At 34.9% G+C, this 22,381-nt stretch overlaps 1 protein-coding gene across 5 annotated transcripts in view; it reads right to left on the reverse strand.

The window, feature by feature from the left end:
* Vgll3 (vestigial like family member 3) overlaps positions 1 to 22,381 on the reverse strand; it is a 45,291-nt gene that overhangs the window by 11,949 nt on the left and 10,961 nt on the right. For 2 of the 5 annotated variants that reach the window (XM_004857904.4, XM_021238829.2), the window contains exons 2-3: positions 21,274 to 21,562; positions 11,292 to 11,831 (exon numbers count right to left, since the gene is read on the reverse strand). In XM_004857904.4, coding sequence (XP_004857961.2) covers positions 11,292 to 11,831; positions 21,274 to 21,562 — 829 coding nt within the window. Of the gene's footprint in view, positions 1 to 1,634; positions 1,807 to 11,291; positions 11,832 to 21,273; positions 21,563 to 22,381 lie in introns of all 5 variants that reach the window. The other 3 variants (XR_015452316.1, XM_021238827.2, XM_004857905.4) reach the window with 3 other exon arrangements.

A 22,381-nucleotide genomic window follows, 5' to 3' on the forward strand; every position in this document is an offset into this window, starting at 1 on the left:
CAGTTTTATTTATTTGATGATTTACCATCATACCTAATATGTAAATGATAGACAATAATTCTTTAAAAAATCATCACAAATAAGATGCTTTCTTAAACCAGACCAAAGAATAAATGTATTTATTATGACACTTAAATTATAATTACTTTTATGATTTTAACTCTTGCACACTAAAATAGCAATAAAAGATACTTATAACAGCATAATAACATTAGCAGAATGAGAGTTCCATCTATAGAGACATTTTCTCATGGCACATTTAAAATTCACTTAAAATCTCCACATTGTAGTAGTGTTGGAAACAATGAGGTGAAAACTGTCTGAACTTGTCAAAATGCCATTAAGCTCATATTCAAAAGAGGAGCAGAAATATAAAACCCATTGAACCTGATGTTATTAGCAGACCATAATTTACGATGTTGTAAGAAACACAGCACCTGCACACCTGAGGCAAACACTGCAGGTGAGGAACCATCTATCTCCCAGGTGTTTCCCATTGCTCTTTTTTCCTCAGGCCCAGGCAGCAAGCTGCCTCATTTTGTCCGCTTCTCCGGACCTTCCTGCTTTCAAAACCACAAATGTGTTTCGAATCTCTAGCCTTTGGCTTTAGCAACATTCACCTCCTCATAATGGTGCCTGTTAAAATGTCCCATGGAAGGTAAATTGGCAAAAACTTAAAGCATCTTGATACAGAGTTACAGAGATGAACCAGTCATTTTAATACTAAACTTATGAACAAATATAAATCACAGAATCAGGTAGTTTTTGATCATAGTAACAATTTATCAGGATCAAAATTTAAACAAATTTCAATGTGATTGCAACCTCTTCAGTGATGGAATTTGGGGATCATGAGGTGTGGTGTGGAATTCTGACACTGCTTACCAACTGATCATCTCAATTTCCATGGAAAATTTAATGAAACTCTGAAGACAGAGACAAAGAATATAGGAAGAAGGGAATGGACTAGAGTGAAATAGAATACTCTCTGTAATTTCTTCTACAGATTTTCCCCCAGAAGAGAGAGGAGCAAGACCAAAAAAAAAAGTTTGGATCACTTATTGTAACTGAAACCACAAGTTATAATACTCTCAAGAGGCTCTAACTATCCAGACATCTGTTGAATAACAAATGCAGCCAAACATGCATCTTTAAAGAGGTTTCTAGGTTATCCAGTGACAGCTTTATGATTCAGAAAACAGATAATCCAACCAGAGGAAGAGCTAGTGGGGAACCATTATTTACACACAAAATCTTAATAAGGACATAGTCAGGGACACAACACTCATGCAAGAAATGTGGCACCTGGGAATATGAATCATTCAAGGAGCCGAAGATTTTTTAAAAAATTACTTCAGAGAAATGGACATACATCTCTCCACTAAAGTAAAATACATTGGGAAACATTTTCAGTAAGAATGAGATATGTTGCACCTATATCAAATCTTATTTTGACCTTGGGAAATTTTCTCTCACTTTTATATGACATGAACATTACCTTGCTCTCTGATATTTTCCAGAAGATTCTATCAATGCTAACAAACTTAAATGGAGTTAATAATTAAGACGATGCTAAGAATCACCTGATACAGCACAAGCAAATCTCGCATGAAAATAAGCATTAGGATACATGCCTGTGGTCACAAAATGATGATGTTAAATCTCCAGTATATCAGGCTTCATTCAAAAGAAAACTGGCGTATTTTGCCTCTCATCAGTTCTTTGCAAGAACTTTTTTTTCAGTCATCTCTTAGCCAAGGAATTCAGAACACGCTGGCCACAGACAACTGTTTGTGAAACCTTATACTGTTGATAAATAGAACAATAAGTGAAAAGTTAGGCAGGCTGAAAAGGGAATAAAGAGTATCTATAAATTCCTCAGGCCATACAGAATTCTTCTATATAATCTTTGAAGCCTATTTGAAAGCTGATGTAAAACTGTCGGAACACATTCTGCAACAGATTTCTTCATTCAAGATGTTGTTTTAAATGTTGCCCTAAATGACATACAAGAAGAGCAGAGCATTACTGAAAAGATTGTTTTATGGTACAGAGAGAACTTAACCCCTGAAACATGCTCGGTGTGGGTCTCCATTAAGGGTCACCTCAGGATTACCTGGGAGTTTTTATGAATCTCTACAGCTTCCCACTCTAAAAAACCATCAGGTTCTTTTAGGAAACTATGCTATTGTTTGAAAAAGTACCCAACTTCCAACCACAGCTAGTGGATATGACAACTCCTTAAAAAAAAAAAAACAAGAAGTATCTAAACATGAAGAAATGATAAGAAAGAAATGTCAAATACCCTTATTTGATCAGTACATTTTGTATACATGTGATGAAATGTCACACTATAACACAAAAATATGAAAAGTGATGTAACCAAAAAGTTTTTGAAAATGAAAATAGTCAAAAGATAATGACATTATCTAATCTTGTCTGTAGTTTTTGAGAAAATACTTAAGAAAGCATGAAATGCTATTCAATTTTATAACAATGTATAATGAGTTTTAAAACTCATTTATGAAATTAACGTTAAAATAGAAAATAGATCAGTGAACTAAAATTTTGCAAAGTTTACACTTGATCTTACCCAAAAGGCCGAGAAGTGATAAATTTCACCAAGTTTAAAGATCACCATGTAGTTTTAGGGTTCTGTTGAGTCTTTAGTCTATCTTCCTAGTTATACATATATAATTTCCTTTTGATTTATATTTATATAAGATTTATACTATGTACCTAGAGTACATAAGTATTCTAAAATGGAGTCTATTTTTTAAAACCTTCACATTCCATGTGGCAATGTTACAGAAAAAGAAAACATATTAAAAAATGTCCTGAAGATGTATGCACTGATAACCCCTCAAAGTCTTATCGCATGGGTGTATGTAGGCATGTATGGTTTTTATCATTCTTTATTATACCTCTTCTATTGTCTGCCCAACCAACATAAAAAGCACACAGTTTTAATTAAATGCCACCAATAAATGCCACTATTGCAAAACTTGAGTCCCACAAACATCACAGCCAATCTTCAAGAAAAGAAACAAATTAAGTTAGACACAGTCAAAATTTGAGTGAAGTATTTGAAGCTTGCTTATATATTATTCATAATGCTTTGCACCTCTAGTGTGAAATTTTCTGTTTAAAATGCATCATATTCATTAAAGATCATGAAAGCTTTCATTTTGTATCACTTCTCACCATCTGGAAAACAACTGCATACACTGGTTCATTGGAATCTCTTAGTTGGCTCATGTCTAGAAGTATTATCTCCATTTAGAACCTATGGAAAAGGAGGCACTAAGGGATTATGGGAAATGATCACCATAGTGCAGCTAATAAATGTAATAAGGCTCTCAGAATCTACTTTTGGTTCTGTTTTTCCTATACACATCTCTGGACACACATTTCTACATCTCTGCAAAGATTAAAATCCCTACATTAACCATTATTTTTATGACTCTGTAAAGGACTAGGGTGAAAAGTTACTAATAAAATTAGTTTCTCTTTTCTCTTTCTCCATGTTTACCTCTGTTTTGGGGAGGTGTACGTACAGCTCAGTCAGTAGTAGAGTGCTTGCTCAGCATGCATGTAGCCCTGGGTTTGATTCCTAGCACCACGAACACCAATAAAATTAGTTCCTTCTCTGTCTCTGTCTCTGTCTCTGTCTCTGTCTCTCTGTCTCTCTCTCTCTCTCTCTCTCTCTATATATATATATATATATATACACACACACATACATATATATTCTAAACTCCTCCTGTTTTCCCACTCTCCTCCTCAAACTCCTATTAATGATTCCAGTATCTGCAGTCCTAAAAGGAAACGTGATTTGAATAACTAGTTTTACATGTACATGCACACAGCACAAAAACACACACAGAGTTTGGGGGATGGGGGGCTCATTTTTGTTTTAAGACTATGCATATGTTTTCCTGCCTCTTTTTTCTAGTTAGCTGTACCACCTAGAATATTATTCATTCATATATTGCCCCTTGATCATAGTCACTCAATTTTAGTTTTCCTTTTTACCAACATTATTCATCAAACGTTTATATGCATACATTCTCATACGCTGCCACTTGCATTTTTGTGAATGCAAGGGACTTACGGGGCAATAACGCTGAGTCAAAGTTTATGAATATGTTTAATGTTAGTTCCTTTTCCAGACTACTTTTCTAAAAGACTAAAACCTTTTAATTTCATACCAGCTATGAAAATAGCATATTTTGTTAATCAAGATGTCTTTTACAAGGATTCAAATTTACATATGGATGATCATTTGTGTCATTATGTAAATGCATCCTAAAATATGCATAATCTGCTCAGGAGGCTCCTGAACTTGTCCCATTGAGCAGGGGGAAGATCTGTGAAACAAATTCCCAGGCTTTGGATATTATGATATTTCAGCGCCCTTCTATGGAGGAAGGCCCAGAAAAGAGCAAAAGAGTGATGTCTACATGCTCTGGGAGGGCAGGGGAATTTCATTAAGGTTCTGCAGAATCCAGCCCTGGATACTTGAAACTGACAGCAGTGCTCTGGAATGCATTTCTCTTCTCTGATTCACCATCAGTTACTTTTCATGCAGATCTCACTATCTTGCCAGGATCTCCTGGCAGTTGCATGCATCTCAAAGATGGTTCCTATTACCCTTCTGGTCACGAAACTGTCATTCTGGACATGTGCCCTGTAGAACTAAAAGCACTCAAGAGTGCATAAATATTTTAATATATCTTTGATAGTTTATACCCTTAGTGGAAAATAAGCTTATGACATACACCAAAGGGAAGGAAAAATGTTTTATAGGAAGTGGGAAGCAATTGGTTGCTGATTACTAGAATCTTAATTGTTACCAAACTGTAATAAACTGAATGGTAACAAAAATGTCCAAATAAAATATCCCTTTAGTCCATAAACTTTCTGCCTAGCATTTTTCAGTCTGCAACTATTTCCTTGTGAACTTTCGCTTATCTTAATTGAAATAATAACCTCAATGTAGGTATCCAAAAATTTATAAATCTTTATTGAACACCATAACTGCCACTGAAAATATCATATGGTCCTAGAGTTGGCTTCTATTTAGAAATGTCATTTAATCTTTCTATCTGCTGAGATCAATAAATTAGAAATAAGCTCCTATGCCTTTCATACTTTTAATACCTTCAAAGAAAATTTCCTAATCCTTTACAGAAATTACTCATATTGTCAAGAAAAGCTTCAATGAATACTTAATTCTTCAGAATTCTGATGATTAATAAATGCCCTGAGGGAAGAGATGAAGGGGAAAGTACTTTTAATGGCGCATCTATAATATTCATAACTTTGATGCCATCTCTTCCTGAATGGGAAAATTTGCACAGTTCCTTGATATTGTGGCTCCCTGATAATTTCTCTCCAAATTTATAAATGAAGAATTATAATATCAATAAATATTTGAGCATCCTGGGTTAGTTATTCTTGGTTTTCTTTAGTATTTTTTGTAAACGTAGATACTAAGAAATAAATTATTTTAAAGAAGTTATTGGAATTAAAACTCCATAATTTTAATCCTAATAACACCACTATGAAATTTAAAAATTAGTCATATTTTTTAAAAAGTTGTTAAAAGAATTTAACAAGGTCATTCTGAGAACTTACACACAATCATAACCTTTTTGTTCTCAGGTGTGTTAACACAAGACCCGTAAGTATGGCTCTTGGGAGTAATCTACATGTGACAAATTTATAGGACACATGAAAAAAGCAAATGACAACTTGTTGTTTACTTCTTTTCTATGGAGATAAACTGTTATTTCGGCTGTAGTAATTAGCTATTTTTAATTCTGATTTTTTATTTATTGTGTTTAATAAAACAAAGATATTAAGATTTCTAATAATAGATTTTATTGCAAAGCAACTCTTTTGTATTGACCACCAAGATCTTAACTAATAAAGTAGTTTTGCCTGTTTCACAGTGAACATTATATAGCAATTTCTTTCTTATATTTTTGGTGCTGATTATTGGTACATATGGCCTCATGCATACTAAGCACACACACTCTCAACCCCACTATATAACAATTTTGAGCAATAATAATTACAGCCTAAATCCCATTATAATATGTTTCATCATTTGTTAGTAAGGTTCCTTTCACAGAACATTCAGAATACAAAATTCACACTAAACCACAATTTTGTTTTTAAATTTTGCTTACTCAATAAAAAATTTAGTAAACAGCCTTGATTTTCTTTTTATTATCAGTCACAAAATGTCCTTGAAGAAAAACGCAGACATATGTCTTCTTCTAACTTCCTCAGCAGTACTCTGATCTCCCTATGTAATATCAAAATGTAGGTCCTCAAAGGATTTTTCCCAGGTTTCTTCACAAGGTAATTCTACTCACAGACTGCAATGTTAATCGAACTGACATTAAAGTCTCTTGAGAAATAAACCAGTTTATGCCTGAATAAGGTACCAGAAACAGTTTTCTGGGCCTAATGGTAAATTTCACAACTTGTACTTCGAAAGTAATTTATAGATCTAGTAGACATTGTAGTCTCACTTTTCTGTCTGGCTCATGACACCCCCCCCACACACACACACCTTTTGAAACTACTATTAAGTAGCTTTTTATGTAAATTTATGGCTAATAATTTTAATGTATTTTTGAGAACCCAGAATAACATTAACATGTCTTTATTCCTTTTTACCTCCAGATTTCATGAGCCTGAGTGTCATTGTTTTCAAATTTTAATTGTAGGTTACCTAAAATATCCTAACAAAAGAATAAGTATACCTTAACTCTAAGCTGTTTATATATATTTTGCATTGCACCATTTTGACATTCCTCAAAGAAAAAAATAAAAATCATAATAAAATTGTAGCTAAAATAACATGAGGTCTCCTAAGAAAAATAAATCTGTGATCTACAGATGAATACAATCTCAAGCCATGAGCAGCTTGTGTTTATAGAAAAGAAGTCAAATCACAGAGCATGACTCCTTTTACTTTTGTTAAAATATAGTGAGTGAAATGGAAATTAATAATAAAGTCAACTTTGTATGTCAGTAAAAAGGCCTCATTAACAAATCTTTACTTAAAAACTTAATACAAACTGAGAAATCCAAAATTGTATGTCTTACATGAGGCAAATTATAAACAATAAAAGAAAATAAGAATGACACCATTTCATTCAAATGAAATTCAAGTGAAGAGTGAGAGTACTAGATCAGAATGTACTTAATATCTTCACCAAGAAACCTGAGAAAAAGAAAAGGCATACTCTTGAATTTATACCAATGTCTAATAATACATGGTACACAACTGCAAATGCTTTTACATTTCAACCTCCTTCTGGCACAAAAGGGCCAGCTCAATACTCCAAGATTGTCTGAAGTTAGTCCTGCACACCCTGTTATCCTCCTTTTTTCATCTTGACATCGTGAATATTATCTTCAGCTCCATCTGCCCTTTTTAACCTATATGTCTTTACGGTGAATTGATGTGAGCTAAAAGTTACTTAAAAAGTTGAAAACAATGGCTTTATTATGAAGAAAAAAATAGGTTAAATGAGCCAAAAAGCATTCTAAAAGAAGTTAAAAGTATAAAAACAAAATGTGCCCATAAGTAAACCAGAGTGGAAAAATCTCCTAGTAAACACAATTTAACTTGTTTATTTAATGACGAATGTGTAAAAGTGTTTTCAGTGATATAGGAAGTGATGATCCTTAAGAAAGATATATAATAGGCAATGTCAACACATTCATTTAGCCATAGATTTTTTTCTTCTCAATTAAAACTACATTCTGGAATTATTGGTCCCATGAAACTTATTGAATCCAGTTTTGAAAATTGTTAAAGGAAGGAAAAAACCTAAAGCAAGATTTGTGATAAGAAGCTATTGGTAAAGTTGGGCACTTTCCCACGGAAGGAAAATACAGGTGACTTCTGATGGTATCAACATACTGATATTTTCAAGGTACCTGTATTTAAGACTTGGTCAACAGAAAGCACAAGCAGTGAATATAAACCAGGCAGGATAGCTAAGTATTGCCAGGACAAGGCTGAGGGAGATAAGGCTCCCTGCAGGCAAATTTTTAAGTGTTACCCCCTTGCACAGCACTGACAGTGAGGATTCCTTTAAATTTTGTGCCTGAGGAATATGACTATCCTCACTGTAGCTCAGGCCTTCAAACCTAAGAACCTCATTATAACATGCTATAATTGGTTTCAATAGTTCAGAAATGCAAATTAATTACAGGTACAGTAAATACCTCTTTATGGAAAAAAAAGTGCCAGAAATACAAAAGTATATATTAATTGAGGTTCTTTCAACAACAAAATTTTGCTACATGATATATATGCAAGAGATTTGCTTATATAAGAGCTTTACATGAGTGTTAATAGCATTTCTGTTCATATTATCCAAAAAGTAGAAACAAACCAAATGTCCACCAACTACTGAATGGATAAAAGTATGATTTATCCACACAACGGAATGAAGTCCACACTCCTAAAAGAGAAACGAAATTCTGATACATTCTATAATCTCTATGAAACCTGAAAACATTTATCCTAAGTGAAAGAAGGTACAAAAGGCTATATATTACGTAAGTTTATTTATAATAAAATGACTAGAAAAGGAAAATTAATAGAGAAAGTCAGCAGATTAGTGTTTGCCAGAACCAGAGAGTGGTGATAGCAGAGATAAGGAATGAACCCTTAAAAGTATAAGTGTTCTTATCTGACAGAATGTTCTGCAATTAGATATTGAGAATAGTTTTCTGATACTATGACTATATTAAAAATAACCAAATTGTGTTCACTAAATTAGTGATGTATATGTCACTGTGAAGTACATCTAAATAACATTTTTAAAGCTAAGAAAAGCAAGAGTCTGTCTACTTTCCTTCTCATAACTAGAATTTTTTGAGTACCTGTGAAGTTTTAGCAAATCTGTAAATGTTTCTCTACATATAATAATCAAAATTATCCTAGAAGAAATCTTTTTCAGAGAAGGAAGTTAAAGGATCAAGAAGGTTAAGTAATTCGGTCAGAGACTGCTTTGTTGTAAGGGACAGAGCTGAGCTTACAAAATGAGGCAGTCTGGCTTCCAGGCTTAATTACCAGAAGTAACCACTATTAACAGCTGGGGCTATATATACTTCCAAATAATTTTAATTGGGGGAGAATAAATACAAGCACATGGAACTATTTACTATAGTTGTTTCTGTATTTAAAAAGTAGGATAGTAGTGGCAGAGATTATATGCCATAGAAAAAGTAAAAAATATTTTTATATGGTCCTTTACAGAAAAAAAAACTGATGGTATAAAACTTTCTATTGTCAGTAAGCATTATATCATGTTGAACCTCCCAGGTTTCCTAAATATCCTTCATTTCTTTTCACTTCTGTGAACAAGTGAGATATACACTCCTCTGTGCAGTCTAATGTCACACTGACTCTTCACAACTGCCTTATTTTTTCAAGCTTGAGTCTTCACATGAAAACTTCTATTCCTTTACCGAGAAGAGTAGAAGAGGAGCTACTACCCTTCTGTTGTTGCCTTACAGTGAATGCTGTTGTGGGCCTCTTTCTTTTGTGATTGAGATATTTATTCTCCCCCTCCTTGAGAGCTCAGAACTCTCTCAAATGTATTTTCAATTTGGAACTGGCCAGTACCATGTTCCCCTTCTTAGAAAAGCAGCTTGAACCCAGGGAGTCAACTGGAAGCTGAAATGTATAAAGCAGGGCAATGGTCAACCCTGGAAATCTCAGTGGAAGAGCGTTGACCAAGAAAAGAATGTTCCACTCACTTCAGGGATATCCAACATGATGCAGAGCATTCTAGAGAATCCTCTGTTGTGAAAGTAGCACTCAGATTAAAGACCTTCCAACTGTGGAAAAACTAAAGAAGGGAAAAGTCTCTTATACTGCCTTGGGCCAACCCTGAAGATGGTTCTTCGCCTCCTTCCTCTACTCCCTTTCTCCTCCATAGACAAGATAGTCAAACAGACTCTGTTTGACTAAGATTGTAGACCCTGGATGGCACAGCCCCAGGAGACAGTTACATATCTTCCTTGTTCCCTTTCTGTGCATGCCCGATCACGAGACAATCACACTATGTTCAGCCTAGGCCACATAGCACTATTTACCCAACCTTTTCTTCCTGTTTGTCTTACACTATAAATAAAGATCACCCTGAACTCCAGGCAGCCATTAGCTCTAGACAGGCTATGGTTCCAACTGGTTCTAGCTTTCAAGCATAATCTTGGTGTTTTTATTTTTCATCTCCCACCACTCTCCCCAGCTTCAGACCCTACGCCATGCAGATCACAGCATTACACTGTGGAAAGAAAGTTCTAGTATGTCACAAAGTGTTATAGGGCAAGAAACTGGGGCTGGAGGTGGGTGACAATGGAACAGGGATGCCAAGGATGTAATCTCTGACTTGATTTGTTGTTGTTGCAGTTATTTTTTCCTGCAGTTCACGAACTCACAGGCATCAGGCTGTGATTCTATTATTATCATGGTATTAATAGTATTAATATTATTCATCTAGTCCAAAAGAAGCTCAAAAATTTCATACTATGACCTTCAGAACTAGTGAATTCCAGAGAGTAAATGAATGCTTTTCATAGAAATATTTTCCTTACCACATTTCTCTAAATCTGTTGGATATAAAATTTTATCATTTTAAAGTCATGTTATTTAAATCAAAGGTGAGGAAGAATATGGAAGAAGAGAAAGGAGATGTAAGGAAAAGTTAAAAAAAAGAAAAGCTATTTCTTTGAAATTAGTATTCTAATTCTATTTTTAAAAAAGATTGGATGCTACACTTCAGACTACATTCCAGAAAGCAGTCTGCTTAATAAGTCATAAATAAGGCCTAACAAAAAAAGGAAAAATTATTGAAGTATACAACTTCTCAATTTTACTGGGCATTGCACACAGAATTGAGAACTGTGCATATAGAGCACAGACACATGGAAGATTTAGAGAATATGTGCAAATCTTTCAAAACACAAGGTATCAAGAGATTCCAGTTCAAAAGAACAGATTATGAGCTTAAGAAACAGAAGAAAAGTTCTGAGACCTTTCTCAGGCTTTACTTCAGGAGCTAGTCATACCAGTTTATTCAGGAGTGCAAGAATTATTGCAAAATGGTCAGGTTCGGGTTCTATAAACATATTATTGAAGCTTATCTTTACATATAAGACAAAAAACATTTCAAAAAGAATTTCAAAAAATTCCATCCTTTTAAATTTTTATGTTCTTTTGCATGGAAAAGAAGAAATCTTCCACTCACCTGTATCAAATCCCACACTTGGCACTATGTCCACTGTTCCATGAAAGGCTCCAGCCCACGCTGAGGTAGCAGTGGTGACTGCAGATGGATCTGTCTTAGAGATATCACACTGGGGAGCAGGAAGCCTGGCTGCACGCACGGATGGCATCAGCAGGGGACTGTAGGATGGATCCAAAGCAGAGCCAGCAGCAGGGTGGTGGTGGTGATGGTGATGATGATGATGGTGGCGGTGGTGCATGTGGGTATGGGGGTGGTGGTGCCGCATGTATACATCATGCATGTGGCTGTAGGATGGGCTGACCTGAGATGCCAAAGGGTAGTGCCAGGACTCAGACACGGGAGGGGGAGGGGGTGGGCCAGTCTGATGCAGGCCATGTCCTGACCAGGGGCTAGGGTCTGCTGCAGTAAAGGTGCCAGGGGGTGCAGTGACTTGGAAGTCAGGATGAACTCCCCCCAAGCAAGGTGCAGGTGGGGGCTGGTAAGAGCTGGTCCAAAAGGAAGTTGGAAAATTACTTCGCTGGCTTGAGAGGGCTGAGCTCTCTGAGAAGACAGAAAACACATTATTTTCATAAGATTCAGTTCTGGGAAAGATTTGCCTTTACTTGTCCAATCATGTTTTACAAGCAAGTGAATGAATATGCACTCTTTCTCCACACAGGGGTGGAGTGATACCAGGTTAGCCTCTGGGCTATCATGTCAAGACCACAGCAAGGACTCAGAGTATAGAATGAGCACCCCTAAGCCCTGCCATTTGCTTGTTTAGCTTTTGTTAGTCGGTGTAGAGTTTGCAATTTTGAGAATGAAAACTTCATTTTCTTTTGGGATTCTTGCTTCCCTAGGTCTCAGCAGAGGTCATAGATAAACATACTTCTCTGGTAAAGAAAATTTATGCCATAGATGAGGTAAGTGTAGATTGGAAATGATCATTTTACCATCATCTTCATTTTTTTTTGCTTTGGTACCAGGGATTAAACTTGGGACCTTGCGCTTGTGAGGCAGGTAGTGGAACCACTGAGCTAACTCTCTGGCCCTTATCATCATTGTCTTTTAAGTACAAGTACAATTTTCATTCAAACCCAAAATTTCAATGCTAAGTAGCAAATGGAAGTAAGATCACACTTAATTGTGACCACCAACATTTCCTCCCTATAGAGACCGAGGAGTCTCTAGAATAATAATAATTGCCTCCTAATGAGAGTAATCAAATGCCTCACACCAAATTAAGGCTTCTCATGAATGATTTATAAGCTCCTCACTCCAGTCCTCTGGAATACAGTGGTACCTCGGTTCCCAAACTTGATTCTTTCCACAATTCTGGTTGCAAACTGAATTGAATGAGAACCAAATAGAATTCAATGGTTAGGTTCAATGTTGACCTTATAAGGAAATTTGATTTGGTTCTTGTCTGGTTCAGTTTGCAACAAGAATCATGAAGAGAATTGAGTTCCTGAACTGAGGTACCAATTATCCCCATTTTATAAATTAGGAAATGGAGACAAATAAGAAGCCTAAGACTTACATTGTTAAGATCAAGGCTGGCTTTGAGGTCAGGTGACTTGCCTCAATGGGTAATGCTAGCACATTTCATATCATGCCACAGAAGGCACACTTATAACTTCGACCCAAATATCTAATTTGCTAAAGAGTCTGTGAAAATCGTAAGTGGAGGAGATCTGAGCAGAGGTAATGAAGATGAGTAAGTTTTTTGGATAAGAGGGAAATATAAAAGAAATGCATATATATATATATATAGAAGAGGGGAGAATTCTTCCCCTAACTCTGCATCAACTCAATGCATCTACTCAATCATCACAATATACTTATAGATGACCTACCATGTGCCAAAAAAGGGGGTTTAGGGATGAATGATCACTACCTGGAGGAGAGCACACAAGTGAAAAAAAAAAAGTGCTGTGGTACATGGTTGGTGTTCTCAGAAGAGGAAATACAGAGAAAGAGTACTGAACCAACTGAAGAAAGCAATAACCACATCAAAGCTAAAATGTTCAGAAGAAGCTAATCATCTGAAGAAACAAAACAGAATTTTAGAAAAATGAAATGGTATGTGAAAAAGATTATATATTATACACATATGCATGCATGCACATAGCAGCAGTAGCAGTATCAGCATTTGAATAAAATGTGTTCAGTAAATAGCAGCTGGCAAAAAAAGAAGAAAAATTACAAAACTATAGAAATATGAAGTACTCAGATAAGTGTGGCTTTCAGGTGTACCAAATGTAGGGTCTAATTCTGAGAGAAATGACAGTGGGTTTGAAAGGTTAATTTTAGAAAGTTACCTATTCAGATCAGTATTTAGAAAGATCAATCCATTTACCTATAGCCTGTTGCATAAATATAGTATACCTCAAAATGTCCTGCACTGACTCCTGAGATTTCAGGGCACCCTCTCACCCCACCTCAATTTATGATCCCAAGCATATGTATCTGTTAGTCCTTCAGTGGCTTACATTCTTCCATCAAAAAAAAAAAGTTCAGAATTCATTTAATTCAAATTATTTCTGCTCAGTTCTTGTGCCAACCTATACAATGTACTATGGATTATTTCTATATCTAGATAAAGATACAGTTGTTAAAATATTAATCATGAATGTATAATAAACCTATTTTCAGACTGGGTTCAAAATAAAAAGAACTATGCCAGAGTTCTCCTTTGAATGAGAATGTACATACTAAGAAATACTCTGAATATGGAGGATTCATGGCTAAGATATCTTTGGTTTCTCCTCATAAATTTCCAGGGGGTTTTTTGCCTCAGGGAAAAGTTAAGTAACTTGAATCAACCACTACATATATCAAGAGGTTAGCATATTGGGCTATTACTGTGGTGCTCACACACTTTTTCTATCATCACTAAAGACTGCCATGGTGGTGCAAGGCCTTCCACTCTCTCTCCCTCAGCCCTGTGGAAGCCACCATTACTCTCCCCACCCAGCCTGTGAACACGCAGTGATCCCCAGTCTCACAGCCAAGAGTCTCCCTCACAGTGCTGCCAAGGCTTTCAAACCTCAGGGAAACCTGGAGAATGCTCTTCAAGGGGCAAAGCATGGACCTGCTCACTCCTCAAGTCCTCCTATATTCCAAGAACCTTTTAGTTTACTGACTGTTTTATCGTGAGCAATCAGAGAAGACTGCAATTAAAATCAAACTTACTGGCATTGTGGCAGATGGGTTTTATTAAATAATTATCTCTCATGGGTGTATGAAAATTCTGGTAATAAAAAAAGGAAAACTGTATATGTTATGAAAAGAAAATTCAACTTTCCTTAAATGATAGCATTGACAGAATATTTTTGTCACACACATAATGCAAGCTACTAGCATTTAAAACTTAAAACCCACACAGGAGTTTATAGAACACTTTAAATTACAGAGTGTGGCTTGGCTACTATCAGTCTATTCCTTTGCACTCATAACTCCAATTTGAAGCAGCAAATCCTTCATTCTGGCCATAACTTCCATCTCTGGGTATGGTCAGAATCCTGTTATGAAAATTATTGAACCCCAACCCACAAATATGTCTCAGAGATACAGAGTCCCTCTTATTAAAAATCCCCATCAAAATGTAAAGCACAGATTAGATACCATTTCTCTGGCTACTTTCCTTTTGTTTCTTTTTATTTACATGTACATAAAACCAGTCATATAATAGATGCCTAAGCCTTTCAGATATACCTACACAAATATGAATAATGAACAAATTCTTTACCAAAAATATGATCATCCTATTTAGGAAGCATTGTATTGTGATTAGTGAATACTTTATCATTGCAAATAGAAATATATTTTTAAAAATCCACTCCCTAAAGATTAGGCAAAGGTTTAAGATCACCCAAGGAAAAATAAAATTAAAAAGCTTAATATTTTTTCAGTTTGTGTATGTCTCCTGAGATCAATATAAAGTTTGCAAGATTTATGCAGCTCTATTTAAAAACACCATTGCATTTTACAAGAAAGCAAAACAATATTGAACGGAAAAATATGCCTATGAAGAAATATTTTATAGAATCACTATTGTGTGCTTTTTCATATAAATATACTTTTTTCATTACATGATACTGCTTATGAGTACTTAATTGCAGCCACATTTGTTGGATGAAAAAGCATAAAAAAATAGAAGCTATTTCTATGTTCTTTTCAGTTTAATAAAGACAATTCAGAATTGTATCATATTAACATTGTATAGTGACTTTTGATTAAATATTATTCAATATTTGAGTTATAATAATCAAAATTTGGATGATGTTAACACAGACAATTTAATGCATACCAAAAAACCTAATTGTAATTTGGTTCAGTATGCGTTGGTATCAAAGAATATCACACAGACACAGATACAGACACAGACAAACTTTATCTCTAAACAAAACTGATGTATTTTCCAATACAACTTGCTCAAAGTGTACTAAGTGATCTCACTATCTTATTAAGATCAGAAATATTTCTTAGAGAAATAGAGTTTAATGTGGAATATCAAGTATTTTTTCAGTTCCACAAGAGCTATTTTTCCATTAAACTGAAATGTTTCTCTAAAAAATAGTAAAGGCAAGCAATTTAAGAAAAATTCAAATTTAATTAAAGAATTAGAAACTTAATTACTTAATTTTGAGAAAATGAAAAATAGGGAAAAAAGGACAATGAAATGTTGTCATCTTAATCTCCAGAAAACACGTTCTCAGAATAAATACTGATAAAACATACAAATGTTAAAAGGTAATATTTCCCTTTTTATTAATCTCAGTGAAAATAATCTATTTAATTCTTATATAGAAGGTTCCTCATATAGTACAAGTCTCATTATCTTTTTCTGCTTCCTATGAAAACAAGCTGTTGGGTCAGACATGAAATGATATGATTTCCAACATTTTCTATTTTTCAGGAATTACATTTTACCTCTAGTGTCATTGATTTTAGAGTTGCTCAAATAGGACTCATGCCTACAGTGGGAGTTCTAAAGAGTGATGTCAGATGTTCCTTCGCCTTGGGGGCAGTAGGGTGAGGTAAGTCAGGTTATCACTTTCCCTCACAGATTTGTCTTAAACTTCTTGAAAACAAAAATCTCTGGGCGTAGTGGAGATCAATCATCTCAGCTCCTCATCTCAATCAGCCAGCTCCTGAGACAATCCTTCCTTTCCATTTCTCCATTTTTCTGTTTAAACTCAATATTCACTTTGAGAGATCTTTCTTATGAGACCCTATGAGACTGAGTTGGCCCAAGACATCACCCAAGCAGCAGGTGTCAGCTTTGCAACTACAAAGAAAAATAATAACAACAGTAAGCTCAGAACAGTTTTTAGGTCTGTCACGTACTTTAGGTAGCCTGACTTAATTACCACTACTACTACTACTACTACTACTACTACACACACACTTGCATTTTGGGGAAAATCAGTGTGTAGGCATACTCGAAACTGATGTTTCTTTTTGCATGGGCATAAAGTGATAATCAGATTCATTATGTTTTCATCACTGAAGAAGCACTATTCCATCCCTACTAGAACGTGTAGTGGGATGAGAGGTAACTGATGAGATGTTGTGCCAAACGAAGTATGAATACTCCTTTTCATTGTTTGCCTGACAGCTGTAAAACACCAAAAAAGAACTTTTCTAGTTCCATCAAGAAATTGTACATTAAAAGTTTCTCCATAATTCCATTATCAGCTAACATCAATCAAATATAATTCAGTTTTAAATTTATTTGTAGCACTGTACTCTATCAACCGCACTGTATAACTTCATGCTATAAAGTAGGTCCTTTAAAACAGCTGTTTAGCAGCTTTTTTATATAGTGGAATTGCCACTGTCGCTAACATGATCAATGGCCTTTAACCTTTATTGCATCCAAGACACTGAATTTTGTGCCAGAGATATAAATTTCCAGGAAACAATGTTTATGGATAGTGACTTAACATTGGTTTTCTGTGTGCCATATGAGTGGAAACTCACTGAAGGAAAAGAGAAAGAGTATGTGAGTTTCACTGAACACCCTGATTCAAGCCCAGTACACAATTATTCACACATGTTGCAACAAAATCTTTACAACAATCCTAGGAGATGAGTATCAATAAATACATCAATAAACATTGAACTATTGCAGTTGAGGAAGCTGATACCAAAGACATTTAAAGTTATTAATCTGAGATCACTCTGCAACCAGAAAGTAATAAGGCCTGAATTTAAATTCAAACTGAAGAGGCTCAAAAATCTACATTTTCCATCCTATCTAGGTTTGGTAATTAATATTAATTTTTATCAATTCTTTTCACTAGATATGTAAATTTCATTTTATTGTACCTTCTCTTTAATTTTCTACATCTTTAGTTACATTTTGTGGCTCTCTCGTGAATCCTATCGTAGTTTTTCTATGTTTATTTAAAACTAATCCATAAGTAGAAATAACAATATCAAAGTTTTGTTCACAAATGAAAAGTAAATAATGCATTTAAAATAACAGAACCTTACTGAATAAAAGATTTTAGCAAGTACTTAATTCAACTCCTTAGTTTTTAAAAAAGAATGTTATAAACAAAGAATTCATTCAACTTACTGCCAAGATATTTTCTATTAAGGACTTCTTTTCTAATCCTGAATACCTAGAATGAAATTGGCTTACTTAATTTACATTATCATTCAATTTTTATTTACTATGGAATTGCTACATAGAAATGCAATGTTTTGAGCATCAAGGAAAATGATATGCGATAACCAAATTGATATATGTAGACTCTGGGGGAGAGGAAGAGGCAACAATCCTTAAAATATTTGTTCTGTGCCTCTCACTTTTCACTTCACTACATGCATTTTTGCTTCTCATTGATCACTGTAAGCTCAGTCCATCTTCAGGAACTTTGTACTGTCTGTTCCCTCTGTGTGGAATTATTATCCCCTAGATATTCACATGACAAATGCTCTTAACTCCTTCACTTTTCTACTCAAATGTAACTCTGTCAGAGAAGACTTCCATCATTACCATCAGTAAAGCAGTCACTGCATGTCATAATATCTTTGTTTATTACCAGTCTCTTTCGCTGTCAGTGTCTAGCAATATGAGCTCCATAAATGTGGGGCTTTGGACTATCCTACTCACTAATAAGGTCCCATTTCTCTGAATGTTTTGCTTCATTAGGAGAGCTTAATAAATAAATATTTATTTCATAAGCCAACAAATGAAACAGGAGAGAAATTTGAAGATCAAATTTAAGAGGATGCCAAGAAAATTCTAATAATAGGGTTTTTTAATTAAGTTTATTGGTACATTTTAGTATAAAATATGATGACAATCATCAATGGAAATTTGTACCTTTACACGATATATCTTGGTTCTTATTTTTTTCCCCCATTCCACTGCCTTCCTTTCAACCCCTCCACCCCTCCCTATTTACAAATCTTTGTTTACATTTTTTCCTTTTCTCATATTTATTCCATTCCCTTCTTTCCTTTCCCTCCGCCTCCCACTTACCCTTCCCTTTTGAACCTTTTCTTCCTATTTCACATTATCTATTATACATCTTCCCCAAATAATTAAAAGAATCATATCACAGCAATATATGTGCACCCATGTTTATAGCAGCACAGTTTGTAATAGCTAAAACTTGGAAACAGCCCAATAGTCCATTAACTGGAGACTAGATAAAGAAGATGTGGTTTTTTAATAAAATGGAGTACTACTCAGCCATGAAGAATGAAAAACTAGAGACAATTATAGCTAAATGAGTGCACATTGAGGTCATACTCTTAAGTGAAATAAATAGGACACACATGTATAATTACAAAATAGTTTTTCTGGTGTAAGAAATTAAAAGTGTAAATAAGGATCAAAATGTCTAATTTTTAAACATTAATTTTTAAACATTACTATTATTCACCCTTCCTACACTAATATTTAACAACTAATCAGAGGTCTAGTTTAATTGCTCCAAGTAATGAAAATTACATGGAAAATGTTGAATTATAGAGCTTTGGACACACACAACACCCTCACTTAAAACTGTTCTGGCAATGACACTAGAAAAAATCACTCTAGACAATTTTCAGCCATAGTTTCTGTTTTCGAGGTTAAATGATCACTAGGTTACATACACTAGTATGTTAAAAGAAGCAAATACTATATTTAGTAATAGTAAATTATAAAATAGCAATACTAATGGAAATAGTAATACTAACTGTAATAGTAATTCTAATTATAAAAGAAGGAAACACTATATTTAGTAAATATTGTACTTTAGTTAAAAGAAGCAAATACTGTATTTACTGTTTTCTCTTGGACCTGATTATCCTGATGAATTTATTATTCATAAATTTAATTGTTTATAAAAACTCATGCTTTCCTGTATCCATCCTCCACAAATTATTAAGATTAGGTACCATGTGCTATTAAATAGGATATTTGTTGATTCTAAATGCATCTAGGCTTCCAGGGACACTACTGTCTTAGTTTTTTGTAAGAAGTCCACAGTATTTACTAATCACATGAGCAATATATCTGCCAATTCACGTCTATCAAGACCTTTTATTTGAATTTGATTCTGTATTCCATCATCCCCTTATAAGGGGACCATAGTCACTGCTTATCTAAGTATTTTTTTATATCTACTAGAAAAAAAAGAATTAAGAAAGGAACGAAGAAAAAAGAATTGAGAAAGAAAGAAAGAAAGGAAAGGAAGAAGAGAAAAAAGGAAAGAAAATAGGAGAGAGAGAAAAAGAAGAAAAGAAAGGGAAAGGAGGAGGAAGGGAATGGGGAAGGGAAGAAGCTAAGGTGGAAATGAAACATGAGACCTACACATTACACCCAGTCGTGGCAGATCAGTACTTCTTCAGTAGAACAGAGGCTCTGAGAGAAAATACTGGTTCCCAGGGCTCACCTGATCCTACCACACCCCAGCTTTTCTCATAGTGGGGCTCGCTCAAGGCATTTATTAAAGTGTGACTTTACATGCCTTCCTCTGGAGACTCTGCTTCAGTAGTTTGCAGGCAAGGAGGCTGCAATATGTCTTCAATGTCACCAGGGTAATTATTGCCACACTTAACCCTGTTCTTGAATTACTGAAGGGTCAGTTAAACACAAATTACTCCATCTTAAAACTTCCATAGAACAGGTCTAGGGTAAGGCCCAAGAATTTGCATTTCCAACAGACTCCCTTGTAATGCCATGTTCTTGATCAGAAAACAACACTTTAAAAATTACACTATTGACTTCTTATAACCAGGTAAGTTTGGAAGAAACAACTGTCACACATTTATATTAAGCTATCATTAAAATGATGAATTAATTCTTTTCTCTATCTTTGTAGCTACCATTATTAAGATGTTACCCAGTGATTTCTGTGGGCCAGAAATCAGATTCAAACAAATCTTTGCACCCTCCACATAAAAAGAAATAAAGAAGATGATGCTTAATCTACAGCTTTGTCTTTATCAAGGTAAACACTTGTTTAAACCATGGCGGTGTTGCCAGTAATGACTAGGTTATACACTACAAACAGTTACCCCACAGCAAATCGGCAGAGAAAGCTATTGGAGAACACAGAAGGCTTTCAGAGTCTGAGTTTCTGGGTCAGACTTAGATATTGGCTATGTCATCACATAATACCTAGTAGAAAGAGCAAAAGCTAAATTTTTAGAAGCTAATTTCGGCTTGCTTATTATTCAGAGATCCAAATTGGGTCATCGGGCTTTAGGACTGGTGCTTGCAGCTCAATCTGGCCACTGTGAACTCAGGCCGGTTGTGTCACTACTTTTCATGTGGAATTTAAGGGGTGTGACCGCGTCCTTTCCAACCCTGCATTCCACATGTGACAAAACTGATCCAGCTGTTTGTCTGAAAGAAATTCCTTGCTGTCCTTAAAAATTAAAAACCAAGTGGATATCCATCCTCCAGGGGCATGTCTCCAGCTGGAACCTGGTACAGACAGTTGCAAAACAGAGACAGCGCCCTGGAGAGCATCTGCTTTTGAATTCTTACCTCGCCATAGGGGGGTTAGCCCCATCTTGCTTTTTGAAATGGCAGATTCTGGATGGAAGGTGCTGGCTTGGCCCAAAGCTCTTGAGAAGTGTTCATCCACTACTGACCCAATGTCTCCCTGGAAATAAGTGAAAAGGACACAGCGAGAGTTAAGGTACTCCATCTCGGCAGGCTGGTCTTTCTCCTCCTCCTCCTCCTCCTCATCCTCCTCCTCCTCCTCCTCCTCTTGTTTGCTGGGAAGGGTGACTTCCAGAGAGTCCTGCATCTTGCTGTATACCGCTAACTTCTTCTGGGATAGAATAAACAAAACACAGTATCAAAGATAGTTTGTAAAAGAAAAAAAGCATTAACTAGTTAACTTTTCACTTTACAAAAGAAAGAATCTAAATATTAACATATGTTTGCAAATTGATTCTTCTTCATCTGTTTTCCTCAATCTTTTCCCTCCCAACCAGTTGCCTCCTTCCCACACTGAAAAAAAAAGTCTGTTATTCCAAATTTAGCAGACAAAAATCCATTATCAAATTGTGTATTTTCAAAATGTCACACAGAATTCAAGTTTGGGGGTTTTTTTTGGTTATTGTTTCAAAACCATCTACACTAAAATAATGACTATTTAAAAAATAACAACAGAACCCTTCTAGTTTTTCTTCAAATGTTTTATTCACTTGTAAAGATTTAATGTACGGTAACATTTGAGTCTAGGATGGGGAAGAATAGAGTTTAGGAAATCTATCTGGAGGCAGGGTGGAGAAGAAAAGAACTTTTCTCAAATGAAATAAATCAAAATAAAAACAGGAATGTAGCATCTTACAAAAAGATTTGGCAGATGTGCTGAACTCATTTCTCAAAAATCAAACTAAAATGACAAAATAAGTCTGTGTGAAGATCCATTTTGCATGGAACATATTTTTCAGATGTTCCACCATTATCATACAGGACAAAAACATTTTATTGAGGCTTACTGAAAATAATACAAAATGCTAGCAAGGACCAACTTTTCAAATAAAAAATAAGAAAATGATAATCTAAAATATATTTTAAACATATGACCATGGATATAATATTATATATTATGCAGGATATTCTTTTTAAACCTTATATTTAT

The sequence above is a fragment of the Heterocephalus glaber genome, unplaced genomic scaffold (assembly GCF_053883595.1).
Source record: "Heterocephalus glaber isolate CG9 unplaced genomic scaffold, H.glaber_assembly_v1.0 deba00000122, whole genome shotgun sequence".
Lineage (NCBI taxonomy): Eukaryota > Metazoa > Chordata > Mammalia > Rodentia > Bathyergidae > Heterocephalus > Heterocephalus glaber.